This window comes from Malaclemys terrapin, chromosome 7, assembly GCF_027887155.1.
Source record: "Malaclemys terrapin pileata isolate rMalTer1 chromosome 7, rMalTer1.hap1, whole genome shotgun sequence".
Classification (NCBI taxonomy): Eukaryota; Metazoa; Chordata; order Testudines; family Emydidae; genus Malaclemys; species Malaclemys terrapin.
This window is the reverse complement of record NC_071511.1, coordinates 38,215,320-38,238,837: the sequence shown is the minus strand read 5'-3', so window position 1 is coordinate 38,238,837 and position 23,518 is coordinate 38,215,320. Positions and strand designations below refer to the sequence as shown.

Sequence of the window (23,518 nt, the reverse complement as noted above, 5' to 3'; positions counted from 1 at the left end):
GACATATTCTCTGAGTATGTTTCCCAGCTCTGAAGAAGAGCATTATGTAAGCTCGAAAGCTTGTGTCTCTCACCAACTGAAGTTGATGCAATAAAAGATATTACCTCACACACCTTGTATCCCTCATAGGAAAATTTAGTTTAATGTTTTATTGAACTGATTCAAAGCAACGTATTTTGGGTCAGTTCAAAAAACAAAATATTCCAATTCAGGTCAAAAAGATCCAAATTGCAATATTTCATTTTGATTTTAAATTAATACTTTTTTTAAATTTCTGGAAACTATCAGAAACTGTCAGAAAATCATTCCAGTAGAAAATTTCCGACCAGATTTATTTCCAGCTGTAAATTGCATTAAAGGAAGCTAAAAACACTTTCATAGTGCTGCTTTTCCTTGAGGCAATTGCCACTGGGATGTCATTTGATCACCAATTAAGTGTCCATGAGACAATCTGTGCATTAGGATGTATACAAAAGTTTGAGACCTGTACACTAGAAAATTCATAGGTGTGAATAAAAAAGTTCAAATGCAGTAGACGCAAATTTGTTCACAAAACTAGATAAATGTCCATTAATAATTTTTTGCAGTAGTCGTGCAGTAGTTATGGTAATACTTCTAATTTTTTAAATTTTTAGATTGTTTGTGAAGTAAGCACAAATAGCACAAAGTTTTCCTTTAAAGGCAAAATGTTATGGAACAGATCTATTTCACTTTCAACATAAAAATCAGTTTTACAAGGCAAATTCATAGAAAGGTTTTAATCAGTCTTAGTATTGAGAAAGGTATGGTACAATATATGGGGACAGAAATGTTTTAACGCTCCATTCTGCAACTTGAACACGATGCCAAATAAATGTGACAATACATAAGACTATATGAAAGAGAAATACATCCATTAAATCTCATTTTCAAGTAGCACTTATCCATTGTAATGTCTTTAAAGCAGAAAAATGGGAATTTAAAAATAAATAGTACTGTAGGACTCTTATGTGATGATCAGTAAAGTGGCCTTCTTTAAGTCCAACCCCTCCACCATGTATTGGGACTGTGCAAACAGGACAAACAGGGGATTGTCTTACAGGGTGATTTATGGTAGTTAGCTCTGCTCTCCAGGTCACTACAGTAGACATGAAGGCCTGCAGGGATTTACTCTGAAATGCCCTGGCTAACGGGATTCTGGCCAGGTGGACCAGGATCAATAGCCTGGGCAATTGGGCAACTGGTCTAAGAGAGGGTCATTCCAAAAATAAACTTGCAGCCAGTAAGTCTTTCAGTTGTCTCAGTTTATCTTATGTCACTTGGCATCTCTGCCGCTGCCCAGTGTACTTCACTGCCTGGCTGGTTTGGGTGATCTTATGATCACAAACACACACCAGGTTATCTTTCACCAAGGTGTGTATTTATTCTTTTCTTACATAATAACACAGCGTACTTCAGGTTTACAGCAAAGAGATGCCCCTCCCAACCTTCCCTGCTCAGCCCAGGCTCATCCTTTGAGCTTTCCTTCTGAGGCCCCCTGAGTTCCCCCTTGCTTCCTGTTCCATCCATTCATATCTTCCCAATTACATCATTAACCCAGTGATTAGCACCCATGTGCTCATAATCCCCCAACAGAAAGTGTATAATTGGCTTCAACTAAGCCTGCCCTCTTCCCAGTGCTGCAGCAAACTCAGTGACCTGAGTGCTACTAATAGTACCCTGTCACACCTTGCCACTGGAAAGGGTCTTGTTGGCCGAGAGAGTGTGTGAATTGGTGTACAACTGCTTGTTCACTTTAAACAAATTCTCGCACAGCCTTCAACAATCCAACAAATCCTGCAGCAATGGGGGAATGGCAAAAGCAGGGCCGGCTCTGGCTTTTTTGCCGCCCCAGGCAAAAAAGCCTCCCGCCGCCCCCCGCGCGGCAGGGGAGGTCGCCAAGCCAGGCCGCGGGCCGATCTCTCCCCGCTGGCGGCCGGAGCCCCGGGAGGAGGGCAGAGAGCCCGGCCAGGGCTCCGTTCTCCCCGGCATCCAGAGCGCCGGGAGGAGGGCGGAGAGCCCAGCCGGGGCTCCGCTCTCCCCGGTAGCCAGAGTGCCGGGGGGAGGGCGGCGAACCCGGCTGGGGCTCCGCTCTCCCTGGCGTCCAGAGACAGAGCACCGCGCCGCCCCCCTCCAGGTGCCGCCCCAAGCACAAGCTTGGTGGGCTGGTGCCTGGAGCCGGCCCTGGGCAAAAGTGACAGTTGATGAACGTTGCTGAGAGTCATAGTCTTGAAATCTGCATGTGGGCTGGTCAAGAATATGGTCACTCTGCATTGACCTGGGGTAACACCAGAGTGTGGCAGCATCTTGATTGACATGACTGCTCTATTTAGGGACAGCACAGCTGACCTCAATCTGAGGAAGGGGCTAGAAAAGATTTCCCCAAAATTGCTCATCCTGAACTGCCCTCAGCAGCTTACCCTGGCTCGAGGGTGTCCCATCATGCAGTCGAAATTCAAACAAACCTTGAAAAGTTTCCTTTTGTGTTACTGTTGCAATGTGGAATGTTCATACATTATTGATCATCCAAACCAAATTGATCCTCTGCCAGGTGAACTGCTCTGGTTGTTCGAGAGCTTGAAAGATATTGTATCGACATTGAGGCACTGAGCAAGATTCAACATGTTGAAGAGAGACAACTGAGAGAGCAGAGTTCTGGGTACAGTTTCTTCTGGAAGGGACGCCCACAAAACAAGCCACAAAAGGCAGGAATCATCTTTGCAATCAGAAAGAATATTGTCTCTTGTTTGGAGAGCCTACCCATTGGTATAAATGACAGACTGATGATGCCCCGACTGCCCTTGAAAGGTAGATGTTATGCTTCATTGATCTGTGCTTACTCACTGACGATGACTAAGGGTATGTCCAGACTACCCGCTATTTCGGCGGGTAGCGATCGATTTATCTGGAATTAATATATCGTGTCTCATTAAGACGCGATATATTGATCCCCGAACGCGCTCCCCGTCGATTCCAGAACTCCACTGGAGCGAGCGGCGGTAGCGGAGTCGACGGGGGAGCCACGGCCGTCGATCCTGTGCCGTGGGGACGGGAGGTAAGTTGGAATAAGATATGTCGACTTCAGCTACGGTACTGTAGCTGAAGTTGCGTATCTTACATCGACATCCCCCGCCCAGTGTAGACCAGGCCTAACTCTCATGAGGGTAAAGAGCAATTTTACTCTGAACTAAAAGACCTGATTCTATTGATTCCCTGTAGAGACTAGTTGATTATTTCAAGTGACTTGACCGCTTGTGTTGGTCATGATGATTTCTACATGGCATGGCATATTTGGTAAACATGGGGTTGGCAAGATGAACTGCACCGGCCTACTTCTGCTGAAGACATGGGTCAAGTAACATCTAGTTTTTACAAACATTGTCTTCCAACTCCCCAACAAATAAAAATGACCTGGATGCGCATTTGCTCATGTCAGTGGCATCTGATCGACAATGGGTTGGTCTGACATCATGATCTAGGAGGACATGTGTGCATAATTCTGGTATTATGTGGAGCTGATTGTTGGACTGACCACCCTCTTGTTTAGCCAAAGCACTCTATTTAGCCAAAACACCGGTCAGTTAAGTGTGTAACATTTTCCAGATGAAAGATCTGTCAATTGCCGATTGACAATTTCAACACAGCTAACTACTGTTTTACAAACTCTTCCAATGATCAGTAATGACACTTTTACCATATGGGTATCCTTGTGACACACAATCTGTAACACCATTGTGGATTGTGTTGAGTGTACAAAACAGTCATCCACACTGGTTCAACAATAGTGATCCTGAAATATCGAATCTCTTTGATGTCAAGCGATAAGGGCATGCTGCACTCTTAGCTGACCTGCTCTCTGAGACAAAAAAGGCCAGATGTAGGGCAGCCTGCAGCATGCACCAATGCAAACTTGGCCAAATGCAAAGTATGTGGCTTGACGGTAAAGTAGATAAACTACAGGCGGTCACTGATAATCATGACTCCAAAGATTTCTATGAGGCGGTTAAAGCTGTGTATAGCTCTGCTCTATCTTCCTTGACATTACTAACAGCTGCTAATGATGAATATCTCATCACAGATCACAGTGCCATCCACCAACAGCGGTGTGAACAAAACATTTTAGTGAACTACTGTTTCTGATGAGTCATGGGATAATGTCCACAAATTGCCCACATCTAATGCACTTGTCAATCCACCCACTTGAGCTGAGGTGTTGTAGGCTGTTCAAGCAATGAAAAATAACAAATCTCCTGGTCCCGATACCAATCCAGCTGAAGTTTTAAAACATGGAGGAAATCTCATTGACAGGCTTTTTGAAGTTTTCTTACATATGTGACTTCAAGAAACCAGGCCACAACAACTGAAAGACGCCAACATCATCACTATCCATAAGCATAAAGGATCAAAGAGCAACTGTGGTAACTACCATGGTATCTCTTTGATCTCTGTGGCTGGAAAGATTCTTGCATGGATCTTCCTAAACCAATCCTTGATGGAAATCATTAACACAGAATCTGTCTATAGACAGAAATCAAAGTCTGTAATGCTCACATCTTTGCTGTACAGGTGTGAATCATGGACCTGTTATCAACAGCACATTAAAAAGTTTGACAGTTTCAATTTGTGATACCTATGACAATTGCTGGGCATCAAATGGCAGGGCTGGGTTTCCAACAGAAGTACTGGCGAAAGCTGGTTTGTTCAGCATCAAGGCTCATTTAATCTGGGCCCTGGACTGGACATGTAATTCGTATGCCTGAGACTTGTTTATCAAAAAAAGTCTTATATTTCCAATTATGTTCCAGCAATTGTAAGCATTGAGGGCAGATGAAACACTTCAAAGACACCCTAAAACAAAATCTGCACAAAAAGAACATTTCTGACTCAACCTTTGAGCAACTGGCAAAAGATCATACTGCATGGTGCCACACCATAAGGGTGGGTGTCCACGACTTTAAGAATTGCATTGAGCAGCAGGAAGCACATTGCCAGGCAGCTCAATCAGTGCAGCTAGGTAAATGGCTCTGTGGCCAGTGTGATAAACATTGTTCTTCCTGAACTGGTCCATGGAGTTGTGCACAGACCCATTAGTACGAACTGTGATTGTCAATGTTGTCCTGGAAATCAAAGTGATTAGCATCATCATTAAGGTTGTTGCCTGCTGGTACCTCCACCACCAGTTTGAGCAGGTCAGTTCCTGTGCTTCCTCTATATGTATTTGTCATGTTTGCTCTTCCAAAACTAGATTCTGGAAGAGACTAGCAGTAACCAATTTTAAAAAGTGTGGTCACCCATCTTTCTACTGGCACTCACCAAAAAGAAAAACAGTGTATTTTTCTTCAAAATGAAGAGTTCACCGTACAACTTTTTTGTTCAGGCTATAGCCGGTCATGGTGTTATTGACATCAATGAGTTTGTCAAGGACTCCGTTGGGACCAGGATTTGTCCATGTAAGAGTGCGTTAATGAATGTATCCTGTAAGTAGAGCTGGACAAATAGTAGGAAAAACTTTTTTGTGAACATTTTCCCCAGGTTTGAATCACCTTTTGATTTTGTGCACTCCTACTTTCTGTTTGCTTTCCTTAGAACATTCATACAGGTAGGTTTTTGTAGAAATATCCAGTAAGGGACTGATTTTTCTGCAAATACCACAGTTCATATGTGATCAAGGGTTTTTGCTATTCCTGCTGTAAGTGCCTGCCTGTTTGTAAGTTGTGTGTCTTCCAATCAGAAAGTAGAAATAATGCCCTGACACTTAGGTGACCAAACATACACCTCAGGCAGAAAATAATCAAAGATGCATAATGAATACTTTTCAAATAATACATAGGTTGAAATATGTTTGCATACAGTATTCATCAAACAGTTATAAATAACAAATACATTTATCAAAATCAGCCAGTTGGCAAATAATTCATGAATAGAAAAAAAGAGCTGCGGGCCAACCCAGATCCTACTCCCAATTCAAGGGAAATTTATCATTTATGCCCTGGTACATTAGTCATCAGTATTGAATGTCAAAATAACCAAGAGATTCCATGTACCTTTATTTGTTTGATTTCATACCGGATCATTTTGTGAGTGTCAAGAGGGTCATCACTGGCAGGAACCACCTTTTCACTGGATATTTTTGCACGAATCACTGCAAGGGAGGAAAAAGCTTTTATTTGCAAAGAAGCGTATGCATGACTTTTCCATCAGTACTATATGTTACATTTTTCCCATTTATTAAAATAATTGTAACTGATTGCCATGTTTTTCTCTTGGACATTAGATGTAATGTTCAGTAGCATTTAAAGCTTGTTAGTACAAGATTGTTCAAGACTAAGTTAACACCTGAAAAAATAAAAAAGGTACAGGGCATAGCCTGTCATGTAAATACTACATCATTTTCAGCAAACCAAAATATATCACATTGTTTTGAAATTTTCAGGCCAGATTTTCAAAAGGGTTCGGTACCCAGCAGCTCCCAATCAGCCACTTCTTTTTGGTGCCTAAGTAGGAATTGGTAGCTGCTCAACTCTTTTGTAAATCTCTGTTGAGACAAACATTAGCTTAAATGAGAATTGGTTGTCTAAATCCACTAGTGAGCTTTGAAAAATCTGCAGGCCTGATTCAACTCCCATTGACTTCAAAGGGTTGTGCATTGGGCCCCTGAAATACAGAGTAGGAATGAAACGGACCACAGTAAGTATTCAGCAAGACCATGGCAGGCAAGATAGAAATATGAATATCTTGTAGAAAATTAGAAAGAGAGAAGACGATAAGGTCAGGCATCCAAGTTACATCTCTTGTGATGGCAAATAGCTGCACCTCAATAGCTATTTCTCAAATTCCATGTGTAACTTTTGTTAAACAGAGTAAATGAGTTACTTCTAGTATTGCCTTTAGTGATGTCTTCCGTGTTTTAGCTGCTTTGTGCAGAGGGGAAATTATTTATCATCAAGAAAGAAACCTTTAGCTAATGTGTACTATAAATAATCATTAGGAAAGGGATAGATAAGACAGAAAATATCATAATGTCACTATAGCAGGGGTGGCCAACCTGTGACTCCGGAGCCACATGCGGCTCTTCAGAAGTTAATATGCAGCTCCATGTATAGCAGGAGTTCTCAAACTGGGGGTCAGGACCCCTCAGGGGGTCGCAAGTTTATTACATGCGGGGCCGCGAGCTGTCAGCCTCCACCCCAAACCCCACTTTGCCTCCAGCATTTATAATGGGGTTAAATATATAAAAGTGTTTTAAATGTATAAGGGGGGTCGCACTCAGAGGCTTGCTGTGTGAAAGGGGTCACCAGTACAAAAGTCTGAGAACCCTGTTGTATAGGCACCGACTCTAGGGCTGGAGCTACAGGTGCCAACTTTCCAATGTGCTGGTGGGCGCTCACTGCTCAACCCCTGGCTCTGCCATGGGCCCTGCCCCCAAATCCACCCTTTCCCGCCCCCCTTCCTGAGCCTGCTGTGCCCTTGTTCCTCCCCCACCCCCACCAGCCTCCTGCATGCCACGAAACAGCTGATCCGGAGGTGCGGGAGGGAGGGGGTTGCGCTGATCAAGGCGCTGGGAGCAGGGGGGGAGCTAATGTGGGGTTACTGACGTATAACTGTGGCTCTTTGGCAATATACATTGGTAAATTCTGACTCCTTCTCAGGCTCAGGTTGGCCACCCCTGAACTATAGAAATCCATAGAATGCCCACACCTTGAATACTGCATGCAGTTCTGGTCACCCATCTCAAAAAAGATATATTAGAGTTGCAGAAGGTGCAGAGAAGGGCAACAAGAATGGTTAGGGTTATGGAACAGTGTCCATATGAGAGATTAAGAAGATTGGGACTGTTCATCTTAGAAAAGAGACAACTATGGGGGAGGGGGAGATATGACAGAGGACTGTCAAATCAGGAATAGTATGGAGAATGTGAATAGGGAAGTGTTATTTACTCCTTCACATACCACGAGGACTAGGGGTCACCCAATGATATTAATAAGTAGCAGGTTTAAACAAACAAAAGGAAGAACTTCTTCACACAACCCACTGTCAACCTGTGAAACTCACTGCCAGGGGATGTTGTGAAGGCCAAAAGTATAATTGAGTTAAAAAAAGAATTAGATAAGTTCATGGAGGATAGGTCCATAAATGGCTATAAGCCAGTATGGTCAGCGACACAATGCCATGCTCCAGGTATCCCTAAACCTCCAGCTGCCAGAAGCTGAGACTGTATGACAGGGGATGGATCACTCGAAATTGCTCTGTTCTGTTCATTCTCTCTAAAGCATCTGGCACTGGCCATTGTCAGAGACAGGATACAGGCTAGCTGGACTGTTAGTCTGACCCAGTATGGCCATTCTTATGTCTTCTTTTTTTTTTTTTTTTTTTTGAATAAGGAAGCAGTGTTGACATGACACTTAAAAATATTTTCAAGTTAGAGTAGGGGAAGGTCTCTCAGAAATTAGATCTGAGAAAAATGAAATTAATTTGTGTATCACTTTTAAAGTAGAAATGCTTTTCATCGTAATTAATTAAACAAGACTCATGCCTTCCTCTAGAAAGTAAAGGGTGAACACATACTATGTATACGATGGCTTAAGCCCATTTCTAAAGGAAGGAAAGACATGAAAGCCTATAATAAGAACCAGGTTGTTTTCTTTAGAGGAATATAGAGGTCAACCTCAGCTAATGACAGGCAATTTTCATTTCCTGCTTATTTGCACAGAAAAATAGATGCATTAATCAACATAATACAGATAGCTGCAGCATCTGAGCATGAATCCTTGCATGGTACTGTGCTCCTAGGTCCTAGAAGGGAGCATAGTAGGCTTAGAAAATAAGCTGGATGGAAAGGAAGGGGTTCTTCACATGTGACTAGCAAATTCCATGGTTCAGCTTCTTCTAAATTGTAGACCAGAAATCAGCTACAAATGAGTTATGCACCCACTTATTAACACAGATTTTAAGTGCTTTAATATACTTCCACATAAAAGGTACTGTAGATGGTGTGCATTAATTCTTACTGTATTATGGAAAAGGTCTAAATCAGAATCAGGTTTAGGCGTCCTCACTAACACTGCTTATTAAAAGAAAAGATATCACATAAAAGAGCTCACTAGATATAAAAGAGGACACTAGGGGGCTGCAATTGAGAATAGCTCCATAATTCTGAAATAACACACAGTATTTGTAGGTAATAAAACTTTTGCTAAAGATACATTCTCCTTTGCATCTCCTGTGGAAATAGAAATTTTTTTAAATTATTTATTAAGCTATACTTGTTACTCTCAGTGAGGAACACACACATACACACAAAATCTATAATTGTCTCAAAAGGGGCCCCTTGGATTTATATGTGGCAGGAAGTGCAACTTTTTTCTATCATTTACCCATTACTCTGGGTGTTAAAGTTAAGGGAAAAACTGAGTCCATGTTTAGTGGTGTGTTGGTTTTTTTAGTTTTTAGAGAGAGAATATTGCCTTTTAACTTATGTTGCGGAAGGGAGTCTAACTTGAGGTTTTAAGGGAAATAAATGATACTTGTTAAAGAAAATCTGGGACTTGAGTAGTTTTTCTTTACTTTTCTGTACTACTGCTCTCTTCAAGTCTGATTCAAACACACACACAAAAATGTGTCTGGCCCTTCCAGTTCTTCCTGTTTTTCTTTTTTTCTTCCCTTTAAATTAATTTTTTCAATGAGTGTCGTCTAGCTGTCTGGTAAAACCTCTTATTCATGCAGTTACTTCTGTTTTTAACCACAAGCACTTCCTGGTTTAGCATTCTTTGGCTTATGCAATCCTACTTCTCCACTCATGGTGTAGAAGGAGATTATAACATGTGATTCCCCCATGTCTAGTTCTTTTTAAAAAGTGGTCTCAATTGCAGCAATACTGACTTGGCTTCTTCTCTCCTCCATATACCTTGAAACGGTCACTATTTGGAGTTGCTACTGTGTTGTTTTATCATAGTAGTGCCACTTTCCCTGCCATATAGTGATTGGTCCCTTATGAAGAATCTAGGTATGTGAATGTGTTTGAAGTTAGTACACAAGGGCTATACACAATCTACCTAAAGCTCCTTCTCCCTTTTGCACTGAATATGTTATTTTATATATAAATTCTTTCCCACCTTACCACTGTAGAAATAGTACTTAGCACTTTTCATGGTAAAAGTGCTAAGTACAGCAGGCTTCATAACAGCTCTATAAGATAAAATATTCTTATCCTCACTTTATAGATGGGGAAATTGAGATGAAAAATGGCTAAAATACTCCAGCCCCATACATGGAGTCAGCTGAGGCATCAAAATTGGAACTCAGAAGTTCCTGGGTCCCAGACTTGTGCTTGGTTCACTAGGATCATACTCTGAGATAGTGTTGATGTGTGGTATTAAATAGCACCACATTCCACCTTGGAGAAGAATGAATTTCACTTGTGGGTGAAATGTTTTCCATATAGTTTGTAATATTTTAGGTTGAATGTTGCTATGTACATTTATTTGCATTTTTAAGTAAATGTTAAGAATATTTGTATTCCTTCTTTCCCAAATATTAATGAAAATCTCTTACCATGCTGTGTCTGCTCCATGCTTCCCTTATTGCCTCACAAGATAAGAAAAAAATAATACTTCTGTAAAAGCCTTTCTAATTTGCTATTTATAAAATACTAAATATCTTTTTACTAACTTTAATTAAATAGTTAACTTTTGACTCTCTTATGGATGTTCTGTGAAGACTGACATCTGGCAACACAAGTTTAGATAATGTTTCTCTTCGATATAAACCTCTGAACCTGTGTATTGTACTCCACAAAACTATCTTACCTTGTGAACTGGGGTGTCGGTTGCAATGGCACCCGTTCTGGCCAGGTGGAGCATTGCACCTGAGTCCACTCAGTTTGGGGCAAGGCTGTTAGTCAATTCCTGGTGCCCAGAAGGTCTGAAAATCCCGTCTGTTCTTAAGTCCCTCGAGAAGTTAGTAGGGGAGCCCAGGCCCACCCACTCCATTGGGTTCCAGCTCAGGGCTCTTAAGCTAGACAAGCTGAATCAGGGTTTGACAACTCCAGCCATGCTCTGAGCTCCTTCCTACCTCCCTCTGGTTTCTGTAGGCTCTTCAGCCCACTGGTCCAGTCATGCTCTTCTAGGGTGCTGTCTCTGAGCAGCTTTTCAGCAGCTTGCTGGCAGGTGTTCTATTCTCCAGCGTGCTCGCTCCACTCTGCCCCTCTTCCTCCCAGTCCTTTTGTTCTCCGAGCTGCTGTGAGATTGCCGATCAGCATTACATAAGAATGGCTATAGTGCAGGGGTGGGCAAACTATGGCATGGGGGCCACATCCGGTCCTTGAGCTCCAGTCGGGGAGCGGGGTCAGGGGCTTGCCCTGCTTCCATGGCTCACGGAAGCAGCAGCATGTCCCCCCTTCTGCTCCTACTCATAGGGGCAGCCAAGGAGCTCCACACGCTGCCCCCGCCCCTGCAGATGGGGCAGCGTGCAGAACTGCCTGGATGCGTGTCCGCATAGGAGCCGGAGGGGGGAAATGCCGCTGCTTCTGGCAGCTGCTTGAGGTAAGCACCGCCCGGAGACTGCACCCCTGAGTCCTCCCATGCCCCAACCCCCTGCCCCAGGTCTGATCCCCCTCCTGCCCTCCGAACCTCTTGGTCCCAGCCCAGAGCACCCTCCTGCACACCAAACCCTCATCCCCAGCCCCACCACAGAGCCCGCACCCCCAGCCGGAGCCATCACCCCCTCCGGCACCCCAACCCCCAATTTCCTGAATATTCATGGCCCACCATACAATTTCCATACCCAGATGTGGAAAATTTTGCCCACCCCTGCTATAGTGGGTCAGACCAATGATCCAGCTAGCCCAGTATTCTGCTGTCTCACAGTGGCCAATGCCAGGTGCTTTCCCCCCTTAGTCAACTCTTTTCAAAGCTGAAAAGTCCCACTCTTTTTAATCTCTCCTTACATGGAAGCTGTTCCATACCCTTAATCATTTTTGTTGCCCTTCTCTGTACTTTTTTCTATTCTAATGTATCTTGTTTGAGATAAGGTGATAAGAACTGCACACAGAATTTAAGTTGTGGGTGTACTCTGGATTTATATAGTGGTGGATTACTATAGTGGCATTATTATATTTTCTGTCTTATTATATATCCATTTCCTAATGGTTCCTAATATTCTGTTAGCTTTTTAACTGCTGCTGCACATTGAGTAGATGTTTTCAGAGAACTATCCATAATGACTCAAAGATCTTTCTTGAGTGGTAGGATCTAAATTAGCTGTTATCATTTTTTATGTATAGTTGGGATTATGTTTTTCAGTGTGCATTACTTCGCATTTCTCAACATTGAATTTCATCTGCCATTTTGATGCCCAGTCATCCATTGGCATTGGCTGACAGTGCCTGCATTAATCCCTTGGTTGCTGGGCCAGCAAGTGGTACATACATGACAAAACTATATTAGTCCTTCAAAGAGGAAACTGAGTTGGACTTTGTGCAGATTAACTTGGTTATTGATGAGAAATTGCAGGAAGGGATAAAAATGGCCCTCTGTTGTTCATCCTAGTTAATTGGTAATTTCAATAAGTGACATGTTTGAACTTAGTGGAGTTTCTTTTCCAAAACTGGCTCATTTACAACGACAGTGTAATCAAGAACACATATATCCAGACCGGTCTGAATAAATATATAGTAAGTAAAGTACTTTCCCCATATATGAGAGAGAGTACATTTCAAAGCTATGTTATTTTCAGTACATGATAGTAAAATGTTCTAGAGCTTCTGACTCAAAATTTTACTCAGCGCCATTACAATGGGTTTTGCATTTGGCCATACTGTCTTTTCTTTAGCTTTCAGCAAAAATTGTAAATGGACAGAGGATAAAGCTATTGTGGTCAGTATGTCTATATATTTCCAGTTGGTGTTCCTTTTAGATGTTGATCCCCCAAATACATCTTGCAGTGACAACAGTTTCTAATTAATATTTTGTGGCTGTCACACTTACTTCCATTTAAACCTCTTCCTACTCTCTGTTGGTCAGATAGCAATTAATTTCTGGCAAGGGCCCATCTGGGTAGGCAAGTTTGGAAAAAAAAATTGATACAACTTTGTACAGTCTTGATATTTATAGACCAGAGGTGAATAAAATAATTGCCTTGTACAAGGTAAACTTCAAGGGTATTAAGTGCTCTTATCTCTCTCGCTCTCCTGTTTTCAGTGTGCTCTCCCATAATGTATAGTTATCTATTAATTGAAAAGGCAGTTAACTAAAGGGGTGATCCAGTAATATAACACTTACAAACTTATGAGCTATTTTCCTAAATCAGGTGATTAAAAAAAGGATTGCCAACAGCTCCATGAGCTAGTGTAGTGAGGGATCTAGCATTTGAATTACAAATGTTCAGTTTATTTAAATGCCATAACTGGCTAAAAACATTCCATCCACATTGTACAAATATAACCACAAGCTTCTGTAGGGCAGTGACATACAGCCATGTGGAGCACTAAGTTTAACATTGCTTTATTAAGTATTTATATTGGTTTATTCTGTACTTTGCCAGTGCTGACATAAAATAACTAATAAAAGAGGAAGCTTTTCAAAGGCACAAAAGGTAGGTAGGTACCTAACTCCCATTTGTGCCTTGGAAAATCTCTCCCAAGATCTCTTAGGGCGCAATAGCTTGCAAAGTGCTGAGCACACTCAAACTGCTTACTGAGGTCAAGAAAGTTGCCATGTATGCCAACATCACATTATATTACTCTACAGGAGAAATTAAAGTGAAATACAAGCTGGTTTTAGTTCAGAATTCCCCTAACTCATGTTGAATGGTTTCCAGGACACACAAGAATATTCCATTGTCTCTTCTTCCCAGTTTGTAGAAAGGCATTTTGAAGAGCAGTAGAAGTCCTGTGATAATAGAAAGATCTATTGATCTAAGCATTGGTTAATTGAAACTGTAGGGCTTTCCTCCATGAGGTGGTACAGATTGTCTATTCCAATTTCTGCTTAGCTATTTGTATTAATTTCTTTGAATTACAGAGTCAAGCGTCGTTACAGTGATGAATGGAATCCCATTCAAAACATTGGCTGTGCAAATTATGCAAATTGTATAATTAATTCTTTCAGTGATAAAATACTGTATCATCCAAGATTCGTAGATAAATATATCAGAGTTTAGAGAGACAGAGCTCCAGAGCACAAAGCCTGATTTTAATAAGTTCCAGTGCTTCAGAAACAATAACAGAGTTGCTGAACAGGACAGTAAGATCTTCTAAGTGGAGGTTTCTGAACCATTTTTTGTGCACATAGGGAGCAAGTCCTACCTGTAAGCCCTTCTAGAGGCACAGAGGACCATAGATGATGCAGAACCACCGCAATTCTGCTGTGTGGGGAAGAAGCAGTGTTGCTGGAGTCTGTCCTGGGAATCAGTATCCCCTGTGTAGCATGGAGTGGAGCTTTTCACAGGTTCCCTATGTGTCTTAGCATGATGAAATACAGTCTCCATATTATGGAAACACATTCTGTTTATCTTCTGTCTTAGTTTACAATCTGGGATTTTAAATAATTTAAACTGCCCCAGAAAATGGTAAATGCCTAATCTCCGAACTAGAGACTTAGTTTTCCATTCCTTCTGATGAATGCGCTTTCAGGTAGGGATGGATGAACCAGCTAGGATAAAATGAGTGGTTTGTTCAGAAATGTCCAGATTATAAGATTCATTTTTAGAAAACACTTTCTTGGAATTTTTGGGCTCTGTCTGGGACCAGAACTAGAAATACCAACATATCAGGAAAAAGTCTCTTGTCATGAAAAATTTCAACACTTGATTTGTAGGCTCCAGAGGGGCAGTTCTCGTAAGTTTTAGCTAACTAGCCAGACTTTGGGATATTTAACAGAACTCAAAATCTGAATATTTTGAGGTTCACTCATCACTACTTTTAATCAGCCTTTTTCCAATAGCCTTGCAAAAACTTATTCCACTAAACCATTTTTCTCCAATATGATGCTAGTTGTTACTACTATTTTTACTGCAAGAGTATTTGAGCACTAACCAAGATTGGGGTCCCATTGTACAAGGTGCAGGTCCCATTGTACATACCCATATAAGAGGCAATCCTGCCACAAAGAACTTGCAATCTAAGATCAAAGATCTAGGGAGGAAAAGTGGGATGCAAATTACAAAGTGATTAGGGTGATGGATCCATCTATAGTTCGGTTTTTACTTTTTTGCCTTACAACAGGTAGCATAGAGAGAGTTGTATATGTATATTAATATGTATATTGTATACACTTTATATACGCATTAAGGGCTAGATTTTTCAAAAAAAGCACAGTGCCTATTGAGAGACTATTTAGCCATTCCATTTAGGTTCCTAAATAAGAACTGAATACTATTGAAAATTTGGCCCTACATATTTCTTTCTCTCCTCATAGCTATCACCTCAACCAAGCCATTGTTAGTTGGCCAGTTTATTGTAGATGTCATGGAAGAAGTGGTTCTTGGGGAGGGTTTTGAAGGAGGACAGGTAAGTGTCTTATGGACAGGTTGAAGAGAGAATTCTGGGGTAAGAGACAGCATGGAAGGAAGCAGCTGAATACATTTGTAGGAGAAGCACACGTGGAGGTCATCACTGTAAGAGTGGAAGGGGTGCTATGGTATGAGACAAAAGCCTATGAAGGGCTTTGAATTCTAATGAATTTATAAACTATTATTCAGCACTGGAGAAATAAATTAAAATGAAATGTAATGCCATGTGTACAAAGATGTAGTTAAGAGTCTGTCAGCACTTCCATTATAAATCCCTCACCTCTTGTATTGATTTACCCTTACCTTCATGAAAAATGTGTTTCACTGTGTCCAAATGAGAAACATGACATTTGAATTTGGAGGCAGAAGTGACATTTTTCCTGTAATTCTTAGATTAGTTTGGCAATTCTTATATGAAGAGAATTAAAATACAAGATAAAATTATATACTACTGTATTTGAAAATAAATGGCTATGAATGTTAAAATGATAGCTATTCAGCTCTAATAATAGACACTAAAACTAAGTCTATACTAGTGGTAATGTAACAAATTGGATTGTATCACGATTACATACCTGTTCACCCTTTGTTTTCATTTTCAATTCAGTGGGAACAATGTAATTTTCACCCAATCCAAAAGATAATCTTTTTCACTTATTTAATACTATTCAGTACTTTGGAAAGGAATAAATTATGGGTCTTCTGACCACACAATCAAGACCCTTAATCAACATTTATACATCAGCGCCATCTTACTTGCACAGCTGCAGAATAAATTTTTCAAATCTTAATGGCCTCTAGTATTCGCAGAGACTGATCATCCATCTTTATTTGTTTTAGGTCCTTAGTATTTGTCTCAGTCTACTGAAGCTTATTGCAGAAATTTAACTGCCTTTCATGGAAGCCACAGTAGCTTAGACGGCATCCAACTTCTATGTATATTTCTGTATACCCTTCAGAATAAATCTTGGAAGACTGTAATCACAATACTGATCATTGAAAAGTCAAAGGGAGGCAGCCTTCATGAATGGCTGCCAACAGCAGGGGCCCTGTTCATGTGGCTTTGATATTCCAGAAACTTCGAATTACTTCAGCCTTTAGAAAAAGTCCCTTTGTAGGTTACCAAAAATCTGTATTCCAAAGAAATGTAAAAAATGAAAAGGAAGAAAGAAAAATGAGAGAGAGGCTTGCTCTGATGGAACCTCCCTGTCTTAAACTTCCCTTGAGATACCACTTCTGCAACTTTTAAGGAATAGGTTTTGGTCTTCTAAACTTTGAAATTTTTATTCATTTTCTTTTTTTCTTCTTCAACTTGTTGCTTTATAGTTAAACTGATATATAGTTCTCATGAGAATTATGTCTCCCCTACTGAAATTGATTAATTTTAAGGATATTTTTATTTATGCTATATTTTCTGAATGGAAGTAGACTTGGGAGCAGAGCACAGTGTTAAATTGCTTAGAATGATTGAGTGAAATAATGTAGCTCATCTGAAGGCAAGCAATCACTTGGCATACAAAAATATGTTGGGTTAGAGAAGTTTAAACAATCTCATCTGAATTAATTACAGTTTAATTGTAATTAAGTTGAAGAACGACATAGATTTTCTCATTTTAAATAAATATTCTAATTCCCCCTCGTTTCATGAAAATCAACAACAAATTACTCTTCTGATCCTGAAATTGCATAAGTGGCTTAACATTAAAGACAAAGCAGTTTAAGTTTCTGTAAAATAAGCACAGATTGATGCTGCAAAGATAATATTAATTTGACCTGTAATCTGTATTCTGACTAGTTTTAGCTCTATGTTGGTAGGTATAATCTATGAGAGGACAAGTGCCCTTGTCAGGATCTGGAAGTACATGCACAAACACGTAAACCATGCATTCATTGAAATTGCGTTCAGCAGAAGGAATGAAAATCCAGATCTCTAGTTTGGAGTTTAAGCAGTTCCAGGTTCTGGGGCAATTTCAAGTATATATCAAACTGTAAACTGGAATGTGTTTCCAGAATATGCAGACTGTAGTTAATGGGGGTGGCTATATAAAAACTGCTCCTCTGTTGGTGTATGATGGCATAATAGAACAGTTTGCTGTTTTTCCTCCTTTATCAGAAGATTAGAGTTTGCGGATTTTCCCTCTTCTCTTAAGAATGTATTTTTCATCTCAAGAGGAGGTAATAAAATTCTTTCTACCTTTCCTTAGGAATTATGTATGTTTTCAAGGGGTTACTTTACCTAATTAGTTTTTGTACACAGGAATAAAAGTTCCTGGGAAAGATCATCAGCTGGTATAAATTATCATAGCTCTATTGACAATGGAACTATGACAGTTTACTTCACCTGAAAATCTGTCCCCCTGTTGTTATGGGCATAACATCCTGTGAGTTAACTGTATATAATTCACCTATAAAAGAGAGATTTTCTTTTCTTTTTGCATTATTTTTTTTCAATGTCACAATGAAAGCTTCTGTGATACATTGACAGATTAATGACAATCCTGTTGATTTATTTGAAGTCTGTTGAATTACTTTTAATAGATACACCTCTACCCTGATATAACGCTGTCCTCGGGAGCCAAAAAATCTTACTGCATTATAGGTGAAACCACGTTATATCAAACTTGCTTTGATTCGCCGGAGTGTGCAGCCCTGCCCTGCCCGGAGCACTGCTTTACCGCGTTATATCAGAATTTGTATTATATCGGGTTGCGTTATATCTGGGTAGAGGTGTATATTGGAAGGAATTACTTATAGACCCCCACTACACAGCCTACTAAGGACAATACTGCTAATGCCACTGGTTGCATTAAAGCCAGAACAATACTAAGCCAAGAATTAACAATACTAAGCCAGAACAACAATGTAGTTGTAGCCATGTCAGTAACAGAATATTAGAGAGACAGAAGTTGGTCCAATAAAAGATATGACCTCACCCGCCTTGTTCCCGCCCCAAGAATTAATGTCAAAGCAAGCCAAAGCAAAGTGGGATTCTCTTTAGTCTTCACTCCTACTATTAAAATAACAAAGGGAGGGAATTTTTAACATCCTGGTACTGTCTACTTCCTTATTAGTAGCTAGTATAGCCAGATCTTTTCCTCACGTGATATTAGTAACTCCCATTACTAGTATCCAGTGATGGGAGAACGGAGTCCCTCAGGATTCTAGTAATGAAGTTTTTGACAGTGTCCCAGTTCTACTCTCAAGGGGAATCAGTGCAAAGGATCAAATGTATAAGAAGGAAGAGAAGAGATCGAGCCAAGACAAGAAAATAACTTCGTATTTTGTCCTTTTTTATGTCCCAGGTACATAAAATGCTTCATATTGAATTCCTAACTTTCAAAGTAGTTTGTTCAGCATAAGCAAGTACAGGTCAGAGTTCCTCCCAGTCAATGCCAATTTAAATCAAACATTTATCTCTAACTGGCCAAGAATTCAAATGCAGACAACTAGAATGCAAAATAACTAAAGCTGACAAGCAGAACTGGCTTCATCTGCTTTATTCACACACACAAGCTATGTTAAAGTAATGCCAGGAGTCTGACATAAATGCCTTGAAATCCAGACTGAGGGATCAAACTCCATCTTTACTTCACCATTTGCACCTAGATACCATAAGGTGGGGTCCAGCAGTGAGTGATTCTACATACTATGATCCTAATCCTGCTAATTCTTACTCTTCTGAATAGCACTCCTCCCTCTTATAAGTAATTCTATGGAAGCCATTAGGACAACTCAGGAAGTAAAGGTTTGGACATTAGGGCTCCAAACTTGCGGCCTTATGAAAGGACAAAAGTGCACACACTGAACTGCATTGCTTTTGCTAATTGAAACCAGATCTTTAATAGTATTTTACCTCTTTTTAGGATTTGTGAATAGGTTCCCTTAATGTAAGTCAGAAAAGGAGGATCGTTCTATTAAATTACCCATAAATTGCCACACGAGAGGTCAATGGCTTGTTTCAAGCAACTGTAATAACCTCTGTAGAAGATGTGCTTAGATCATTTTAGTCACTTTAGTACTGTATGAGTACAAAAGCTTAATAAAAATGTGTAAAATATTAGTAGTAAAAATTTTATTCCAAACTCTCAGAAGCAGATTCAGTGCATGCAGACTAGCCACTTTTAAAAGTTAATTTTTCACTTTGCCTAATATGGTTGTTTTAAGCTTTGTGCTTACCACTGAAGAAGTCCTAAGAAACCAATAAATTACTTTTTCACACATTCATATAATTACTAAATAGCCACACTAAAGTGTATAAAGAGTAAAAATTGTCAGGAATTTTCAAATGAAGAAGAGGAGAAAAGCAACAGCATTCAGAAGCACAGAGCAGCACAGCAGCATCATAACCTTGGTTCAGGCCCAAAGACATCTGTAATTCTGCCAACACAGAAGACACTAGAATTATCCAAGGATCCAAATGCAAGCATTAGAAGGAAATCTTTCAAAGCTTGGTGTCTCATCCAAAGAGGCAAAAAAGGGGAGATATACCAGCACTTGTTTAGGGAGATTAAATTGGAAATCTTTCAAAGCTTGGTGTCTCTCCAAAGAGGCAAAAAGGGGGAGATATACCAGGACTTGTTTAGGGAGATTAAATTAGAAACATTTTCTCTATTAAAATAAAACAAATCAGAGATTTAAAATACTTAACCTCTGCTTTTCCAGATACAAAAATATTGTTCTGCGTGGATGGTGGGTTAGATAAGATTTCATTTTTGATTAGACTGAAGATTTTGTTTTGTTTTTGCATCATTTAATTTTTATATGTTCCACTTTCCTTGTGGTAACTACCCAATTAATTCACATTTAATTATTTGAAAGCGCTGCCTTAAGTCAACAGAAGGCAGGAAAGTTAAACAGAAAATTTAAAGGCTTCTAATTCATGCACATACATGCACATTTGTGTGTGCAAGATGAGCAGTTGTTCACCTAACAGCAGATAGAATCTCTGTGTATGCATGCAAATATTGTAGATAATTGTGGACATTTTTCATGTTGCAGACATTTTCACACACTAATCCTGCAAGTGCATGCTATTCAAGGAAGGGACCATTTCTTTACTTCTTTTTAATGGAACAAAGTCATGAAGCCTAAAATCTTGGAGCCAGTAGTCTAAGGCTTACTTTGGTTCAATATTTTATCCTCATCCTGAAATGCATCTCATGTTTCCCAAAGCAAGAACTGTAACACTGTTTAAATTCCAATTTCTCTGTTCATGCCAAGGGATTTGCATCCCCCAAACCCAGGGAAATGGGATTATTTGTGATTGCAAATTCCCATTTACACAGTTCTCCATCCTCCTTCTTTGCTTACCTGCCTGCCTGCAGAAAGGATTCTTAAAATTCTAGTCCTACATCACATACGTCCCTTTAAGATGGTCTAGACTCAACCTTACATTTTCAAAAAATGGCTTATTTTAGGGTTGCCTCAATTATCAGCCCAACTTGAGACACCTAGGAGTTAATTTTCATTTGTGCTGAATTCCTCCATTTCCTATTGACTTCACTAGACGTTATGGGCACACAGGAAAGTTAGGCTGTAGGTATCCCAACATGGGATCTTAAAATTAATTAATTTTGACTTTTGAGAATTTCAACATAAATTTTGTGAGTCTACTGTAATTTTGTGAGAGAATATCACTTTCTGGTTTACTTTACTGATCTTTAGCTGCTAGGAAAAGAAAAATGCTATAAACAGATCAGTGTATCCACGGCAATGTGCAGTTCACCTTCTCACATTTCAACACAACTGGTAACTACTCTCTTCTTTTACATCGTTCCATATTTTCAAAAATTTAAAATAGCAATAGTGACCTCTAAGTTGGCATCTCCTGTCAGTTAGTGACCAGCTGAGTTAAAGGCCCCTCAGCTTCACCATGGACCTTCAAATCTTCCAGCTAGTCATTAACAGCAAGGAAATACCCTCCCAATTAGTAATTATTGCTCAAAGGCTGATGGTCATCACCACCATAAATTCTGAAAAACAGTTACCCAGCATTCTGCTTTGGAAAACTACAGAAAGGAATTTAAATCTCTTTGAATGCTAACTACATGCAATATTTTAGTATTCTAAAATTTCTAGGGCTATCATCCATTTTAACTCATGAGTTTGTGTAAACTATATTTATATCCATCATATTATTTCTATTTATCTTTCATAGATATAAATATGTAGACATTGCAGTTCAAATAAAATAAGGTGCCGCATCTTTAATTCAGTGGAGTTGCTCTCAATTTATACTGATATAATAGGTCACAATTTAGGTATAGTCTGTAATGGATTCATGGCTATAGGCATTTGTAGGAAAAGGTGGAGACTGTGTCTGCATCATGTACTGAGTGCATATACCCAACTTTTGTCAAAATATTTCATAACTTCACGGTCACAGTAGATCCAAGATTATTTCTGTATTCCCAGTTAGTGACCCAAAGTGTTTTCTGCAGCCAGTGAGGACACTACAGCCATTTTTCTCTATTGTGGACCTCTCAATAATCATGCAGATCTTTCTTAATTCGAAGCTTCAGTACAGCAATTGACTCTACATTGGGCTCATCTTGAAGTATGTGCAGAAGTTCTAGATCATCCTTTGTGATTCTTGTGGGAATGAAAACATAGAATTTGTACTCAAGTCTCTGAACATACATCCTGTTCTCTTTGGGGTACATAGCAAGATACTATTGAATGATCTTTAAACACCTGCATGTGATGTGGTTTATAGAGAGCACACTTATCAACTTATATATCATTAAATCAATCAAGATCAGCAGAGAAGCCGTTTCATCCCAAAATGAAGTATGAAGACTTCTGCTGGGATTTTCAAAACTGCTCAGTGTTGGCCTAATTCTGTTCCTGTTGAAACCAAATGGAATTAAATGGGAGCAGAATTAGGCTACTGCTGAGACTTCAGAACTCTCACTCTTTGTGTTCAGTAGGATGGCTTTCTGAATTGAGGGTCTCCATCATTAGAATGCATCTTGCTTGGGAGCCTAATAGAGCCAGAATCAAGCAACATTCGGTGCAAGGTGCAAGAGGTATTTTATTTTTTAGGATGTAATTGTTTATTTTCTTCTTGTTTTGTGTTTGAATATTCTTTAAAGTTAGTGGCTACCCCAGTGACACAAGCTTATAGCAATCAGCAAAATAACTAGCCTAGCTGAATCACATATACAGAACACCACAAATAAAACCCAGTGACCTCATAACCTTTGAGTCCATAAACACAGGTCTCTATTAGTTGGGTGAAAGGAGAATTTCACATTCGCTGTAGTAATAGTAGACTTTTATCCTTTGGAAGGCAGCTTCTTGAGGATAATATAGGCACATATAGTTGCTTGATACTGCATCTCCAGAGGGTGGGAGTAGAGCAGTTAGCATTCAATGACTATTATATTGTATTTACAAGTGTAATCCTTAGAAGTGAAAATGTATCATCTGGATTCAGAGAATTCCAAATGGAATTTAAAAAGAGAGGGACTTCAAAACACTAGCAGGGCTCAAACCAAGTGAAAATTCTACTGTGAGACTAAACTCTAAACCTAAGATGGACTCCAAATACAACATTACCAAGAAAATATGGACAGATGGATGAGAAAGGAATAAAATAAAAAGGGGGGAATGTACACCTCAAACATTAGAAGGAGCCCAGAAGAGCTTTTATTTGGGTCTAGCAAATAGGAACCAATATGTAAGGAATTTGGGGTCACAAACTAATGGACACCACAGTCACCAATTTGAATCACAAATTTGTGGCATTAGAGAGTGAACCCTAGGACCGTTAGCTCCCACAGGCAGGCCTGTACCCCTTGAGGTCAGGGAAGGATTTGTAGTAGAAGTCTCTGTATACTATAGCCCCACGAGAAGCAAAATAGCGAACATATGTGAACAGATTTGGCATGCCGACCAGTAGAAGGCACCACTGCGATGCCAGCTATTATAAATTTACACTGGTGAGTCAGTAGTACAAAGACCTTTCTGTTACAGTTTATAATTAGAATAG

General features: G+C 39.8%; 2 protein-coding genes across 3 annotated transcripts in view; one reads left to right on the top strand and one right to left on the bottom strand.

The window, feature by feature from the left end:
- SYN2 (synapsin II) overlaps nt 1–23,518 on the top strand; it is a 466,588-nt gene that overhangs the window by 334,316 nt on the left and 108,754 nt on the right. The gene's annotated exons all lie outside the window — the stretch shown is intronic.
- Nucleotides 1–23,518, bottom strand: part of TIMP4 (TIMP metallopeptidase inhibitor 4) — a 47,721-nt gene that overhangs the window by 14,589 nt on the left and 9,614 nt on the right. The window contains exon 2 of the mRNA XM_054033950.1: nt 6,063–6,160. Within this exon, the coding sequence (XP_053889925.1) occupies nt 6,063–6,160 (98 nt within the window). The remainder of the gene's footprint in view (nt 1–6,062; nt 6,161–23,518) is intronic.